The sequence below is a fragment of the Coptis chinensis genome, chromosome 8 (genome assembly GCF_015680905.1).
Source record: "Coptis chinensis isolate HL-2020 chromosome 8, ASM1568090v1, whole genome shotgun sequence".
Lineage (NCBI taxonomy): Eukaryota > Viridiplantae > Streptophyta > Magnoliopsida > Ranunculales > Ranunculaceae > Coptis > Coptis chinensis.
The window spans coordinates 29704360-29710466 of record NC_141463.1 but is presented as its reverse complement, the minus strand read 5'-3'; the positions used below and the strand labels follow the sequence as shown (position 1 = coordinate 29710466).

Here is a 6107-nt window from a genome sequence, read left to right as displayed (position 1 = left end):
AATATTGTACGAGAATGCTTGGGAATTTGGTTTGTTGGGTTAAAATTTCTTTGAACGTGTTGGTCCAAGAATGCCAAGGAAAATGCCTCATCTGACATTGCAATATAGTTTCTAAGGGAACCAAAAACCGTCAATATGTGACTCAAAGCCAATTGTTCTCACTTTTTCAAAGACCATTTTAAGGTTTCATTGAAACTCAATATGTATACTGATACTGATACTAATAGTCCCTGCGCATGCTTAAGCTTGCTCTTTTTATTGGACTTCTGTGAGGCGTACTGACGACTGGGAATGTTTGTTAAGATTACACCTTTTATTACTGATGTGTGCTCATGAGTTTGGTCCCTTTACTATTTAACCGCGAGAGTGGCAGGATGCCAAAATATCTGCTGACCATCCCTAACAGGCAATATAATGATCCGAAGCACTTTATGTATTGTTCCTGCAAATTTTTCATCCACTTTTCGTGAGAATTTATATTGTGAAGCTCGTGGTTACAAAGATGAGAATCCGAAACAATAAGCTCTATGAAAAGAAAACCCGCTTAACATTGTTTCCATAAGGTCACAACTAGTACGAGCACTGAAAATAGAATCATTGGACTGAGTTTGCTCTCTCCGTCAGTTATACTGCTGTTGCTGCCGCCACGTCCAGCTGAAGCATAAATTATAAACAAATCTGTCAATTCAATCATGGGATACTGGTAATTGAATGAGAACAACACTATTTTTTCGATAATAAAATGGGTTGGTTAGACTTACCCCCATTACTTGTTGCAATTAGTGTTATCCTCCATTTTCAAAAATATTAGTGAAACCCCCATTTGAGTGATCTAATGGTCAGATTTCTTCATCTGAAAAAAAAAATCATCTCGTAACCGATAGATCTTGCAATTGGGGGTATCACTAATATTTTTGAAAATATGGAAATAACACTAATTGAAACTAGTAATGAGGGTAAGTCTAACTAACCCTAATAAAATAAGAACACCAGTTGGTATTTCACCAACTCACATATTAGTAGCAGTATAAAAAAGGATTAGTTAGACTTACCCCCCATTAATAGTTACAATTAGTGTTACCCCCTCAATTTTCAAAAATATTAGTGATACTCCTCCCAATTGCAAGATCCAACAGCTACGAGATGATTTTTTTTTTTTTCAGATGAAGAAATCTGACCGTTGGATCTTACAAATGGGGGGTATCACTAATATTTTTGAAAATGGGGGATAACACTAATTGGTAACTAATAATAGGGGGGTAAGTCTATCTAATCCTATAAAAAAAACTGAAAATTGGCACATTTGGCGGAGGTGCGAAAGTGGAAATTTTGTCACAAGAGAATTTGTAAATGTACTTTATTGGATTCCCATTAGAAAATGAAACAATTACTGCCAAAAGAATTCATTGTTCAATAAAAAAATACTACAAACAGAAATTACATAATACGCAGCATAAATAAACTAAACAACATCACTTACAGATCCCATTCTAAAAATCTAGGAAGTTTTTATGTTCAACAAAACGCACACAAATAAATGTATTGTGTCACGATCTTTTACCATGACAAGAATGCACTGTTGAGAAACAAGTTAAACTGTTTTTCATTTTAGGGTTAGATAGACTTACCCCCCATTACTAGTTACCAATTAGTGTTACCCTCCATTTTTAAAAATATTAGTGATACCTCCCCATTTGTAAGATCTAATGGTTAGATATTTTTCATCTGAAAAAAAAAAAAAAAAAAAAATCTCGTAGCCGTTGGATCTTGCAATTGGGGGGTATCACTAATATTTTTGAAAATAGGAGAATAACACTAATTGCAACTATTAATGGGGTAAGTCTAACTAACCCTTCATTTTATTTAGGCGGGTGGGCGGGTGGCAATGGTAGCTTGGAGCCTTGGACGGGCAACTATTCAAGTAATTGATAATGCAGTTATAAAACTAATAATATATAACCTAATCAACAATTGAGCAATAGTCTACGCACCACATTCTCTAGTAGAGTTGCTAGCCCCTGAACATAGACAGAGCATCATCTCGGTCTCTGTATCGTACCCGCAAGTGCCGCCCGATCGTTGACAACGTTCGCAACCCGAATTAGGAACGCTGTACGACATCTTGATCCCATAAGTCCAATCCAAGGGCCCGATTCCCTTCAAATCATCAGTGTTATACACAGTAGTGTAATGTGAGCAATCCAGTATGTTCATGCTCATGTACTTCACAGTATTATAACCTGTGAAACAACAGGGAGGATACCCACCTAGTCCAATATGAAAGACCCGATAAGAAGTACAAGTATTGTAAAGCTCATCACAAGAGTGTCCAGAGAAGTTGAAGCATAGAGAACGGTAGTGGTTAAGGACAGGAGAGTCAATCGAACAATTTAGAAGAACAAAAATGGTATCAGAAGTGGGTGGTATTACAACAGATTGGATATCAGACATTTTGAAATCATGGTGTGGTTGTAGCATTGTACATGTTGACATGCTTGGATCATATATAGTCATGGTTTGTTTGTCATAGTCTATGGACTTGACTTTGTAGTTACCTGAAGGTGTTTGGAAGAACAAATCCCCACTGCAGTTTAGCATTTTTCGGTAGTGCGGTGCACCACAACCATCATCGACGCCAAAAGGGTAGTTGATGGCAGTACTTCCGCATTGGTTTGGACATGGAGAGAGAGTTGAAAGAGATTCTATTTGTAAAGCAGTTGAGAGGAAAAGCATAAAGATGACGAACACAGCTAGTGACATTTGCATTTTTAAGTAGTGAGAAAAGGAGGAAGAAGGCAGAAAAGGTTGTAAGAAGATAAAAATATAGGCCGATGGCAAAGAGTAGAAAACTCAAGTCTAAAAGGACACAAGAAGTATGGTGTTAGTATGCATAGCAACACTGATATTTGGGTTTGATTTTGTAATGCAAACGGGATCAAGACTTGTGTGGGAAAAGTAGCTCCTTGGGAATTCAAATCACATACGCCCATCGTCTGTGTTTCAATCCAAATACACTATTACCATTTTTTCTGGATTGCTAGACACAGCTGGGTCCGAACATCAACCCCAATGCTAACGCCCGGCCATTTTTGACTTATGGGCCTTACAGAGCACATCTAAACAAAAGTGAAAAGTACGATTGAGCGGAATCTTTTCGACCAAAGCATTAAATTACTCCCATTGCGTCGCCAAGTTATAATGATCAAGGCTTAGTATACCTCACTCTCTTAGTTTGGCAATGTACATTCTTTTTCATGGCAGGTAGACGCACCCTTGAGCAGTTCCCACTATTTTTGTTACAAATTTCCATCGGACAATCATCTCTTTAAGGTTCCATATAACACCATGAGGACATGTCTCGAGTACGCTACTGACAAATTGGCAAATGCTGCTAAAAATTATTCACTATCTACACTGAGCCTTACGTAGAACTGTAGTTACGAATTGTGAAATATACAGCAAAATTTGAGTCTCTAATAACGAACTTTGTTTACCAAAAAAAAAAAATAACGAACTTTGCATCATCTTATATGAAAGGCTACAAATATTCCAAACAATGCTTTATAGGGAACCATGAATTTGATTGGAGAGAGCTAAAAGCCCAAAAGTAGTTCCCCCTTTCCGCAGTTCCCTCCATGATTCAAGAAAAATAAACAGCTAACTCATGGCCATAAAGCATGAACTTGTGGACCCAGAACATTTGAAAAATCCGAACTCTCGTCTAGCTTTTGATCAATCTCACTGGATCAAAGAACCTATCAGCCTAACCATAATTATTACAAGCAAAAAGTACCCTATGAAAAAAAGGGGCACTTCAATTTGGCGAAAACAACACGATATAATAAATGTTGGGCTTTATCCCTCACCATGACTCACCGTGACAGTGTGAGAAAGAAGATGAGAAATTTGATTTTTTGCCGATATTTTGGCAAAATAGAAATTTCAATTATGAAATTTTGTATACTTTATAAACAACCTTGTTTAGGGTTGAAAGAACAAAAGAGAGAAGCACACACAACAGAGAAACACACACAAGAGAGTCAATCCAAAATTGAGAGTAAACATTTACAAAGAGACATATAGAAATTTCAATTATGAAATTTTGTATACTTTATAAACAACCTTGTTTAGGGTTGAAAGAACAAAAGAGAGAAGCACACACAACAGAGAAACACACACAAGAGAGTCAATCCAAAATTGAGAGTAAACATTTACAAAGAGACATATCTTGTAGAGAGAAAGAGAGATCTACTAAGAGTGAGAGACTTGATGAGTGATTATAATCTTGTTCCCTCATACTTATTAAATGATTGATTCTTTGTAGATTTAGGCACAAATTAAGCCTAACTACGTATATCTTGTGTTGTGGTTTGTTTTGCTAGTTTGCTTTGTTCATTGCTTAATAGTAGTGGTTGTTGTCTCCACAGACTTAGGTTGTGGTTGTTGTTATCCATAGACTAGGTTTGTAGTTTTGGTTGGTTGTAGAGTTGGGTTAGATTTGTGAATTGGAGTAGGAGAGGATTCGTTTACAAGCTATTCTTGAGGGGATTAATTGGTATCATATCCCCAACAAGTGGTATCAGAGCAAGGTTATGATTCAAAGTCTCGCTCAAAAGGTGTTTGATGAAATTCCTAAGAGGAGATTTGAGGTTAAATAGTTGTTATAGATGGATTATTCTATCAATACTCGCATGATGAGTCTAAACCGAGAAAACTACACAATTTGGAAAGCCAAAATGGAAGACTTGATCTATTGCAAGGATTTGGCACAACCCATCGAGAATGGGGAAGCAAAGTTGGAAGTTGTATCCGTAGTCGAGTGGAGTAAGCTTGACAAAAAAGCAATTACGAACATTCGATAGTGGATTGACGATAATGTATTCCACCATGTATCCCAAGAGACTATCGTTTTTAGCTTGTGGAAAAAACTCAAGGACCTCTATGAGAGAAAGTTGGCCGGAAACAATGTATTGCTCATTAAGAAGTTTTCTAACACGAAGTACAAAAAAGGTTATTCAATGTCTGAGCATCTTAATGAAGTACGTAATATCATCAATCAGCTGCATTTGATGAAGATTAATATGGGTGACAAAGTCGAGGCTTTGTTACTATTAAATTCTCTACCCGACAGTAGGGGAGACTTTAGCAGTTTCTCTTGGTAGAGCCGCTAAAGATGGAATTATTACCATGGAGATGGCTACCGGGGGCATTGTTGAATGAGGAGACAAGAAGGGGTTCATGGGGTAGCTCCTCTCACTCAAAGATCTATGTCACCGAGAAGCGGGGGAGAGCTAAGAGCAGAAAACCACCTAATTCTAGAGGTGATGGCAGAGGCAAATCTAGGGATAAATCTAGAACTCCTAAGGCAGAGAGACAGTGTTACTATTATGCCACCAAGGGCCACTTTAGATATGAGTGTAGAGCACTCAAGAGGGATGAGAAGAATAACTGTGTACATGAAGACTTGGTAAAGAGGAATGGAAGTACAAGCCGAGATACTTTCACAGTAGTTTCAGATGATGATCTATTAGGAATTGTGTTCGATTGTGGTGAGTATGCTATGTTAGTACCTCATATCAGGATACAGAGTAGGTGGTAGATACCGGAGCGTCCTATATCATGTCACACCACACAGAAGATTCTTAACTACCTATAGCTGTGGTGATTTTGGTGAGGTAAAGATGGGTAATAGTGGAGTCTCAATTAAGGATTGTAGGGATCAGTGATGTTCATGTGGAAACTAGTGCCGACTACACCTTGACACTTAAAGATGTAAGACATGTCCCCGATCTTCGACTTAGCCAAAAATCCATAGGAAAGTTAGATGATGATGGTTTCCAAAGCTTGTATGGTAACGGGGTATGGAAACTGAGAAGATGTTCCATTGTGGTAGCTAAAGGGAAGAAGAGTTGTTCGCTTTACAAGACACAAGTTAGTGTGTGTAAAAGCAGAGTTAAATGCGGTACAAAAAGAAGCTTCCACCGAACTATGACATAAGAGATTGTGTCATATGGGTGCGAAAGGCATGAAAGTTCTTGTTAAGCAAAAGGTGTTGCCAAACATCAAACGTATGCATTTGAATATATGGACTCATTGTCTGGTTGGAA

At 37.7% G+C, this 6107-nt stretch overlaps 1 protein-coding gene across 1 annotated transcript; it reads right to left on the bottom strand.

Moving 5' to 3' along the window:
- Positions 1 to 427: 427 nt before the first annotated feature.
- On the bottom strand, positions 428 to 2915 carry LOC147480980 (wall-associated receptor kinase carboxy-terminal protein). Its single transcript, XM_086575813.1, has 2 exons — positions 1992 to 2915; positions 428 to 654 (listed from the first exon to the last, which is right to left on the bottom strand). The coding sequence occupies exons 1-2, from the start codon at positions 2764 to 2766 to the stop codon at positions 545 to 547; spliced, it is 885 nt and encodes a 294-aa protein (XP_086431939.1). The 5' UTR covers positions 2767 to 2915; the 3' UTR covers positions 428 to 544.
- Between the last annotated feature and the right edge of the window lie 3192 nt (positions 2916 to 6107).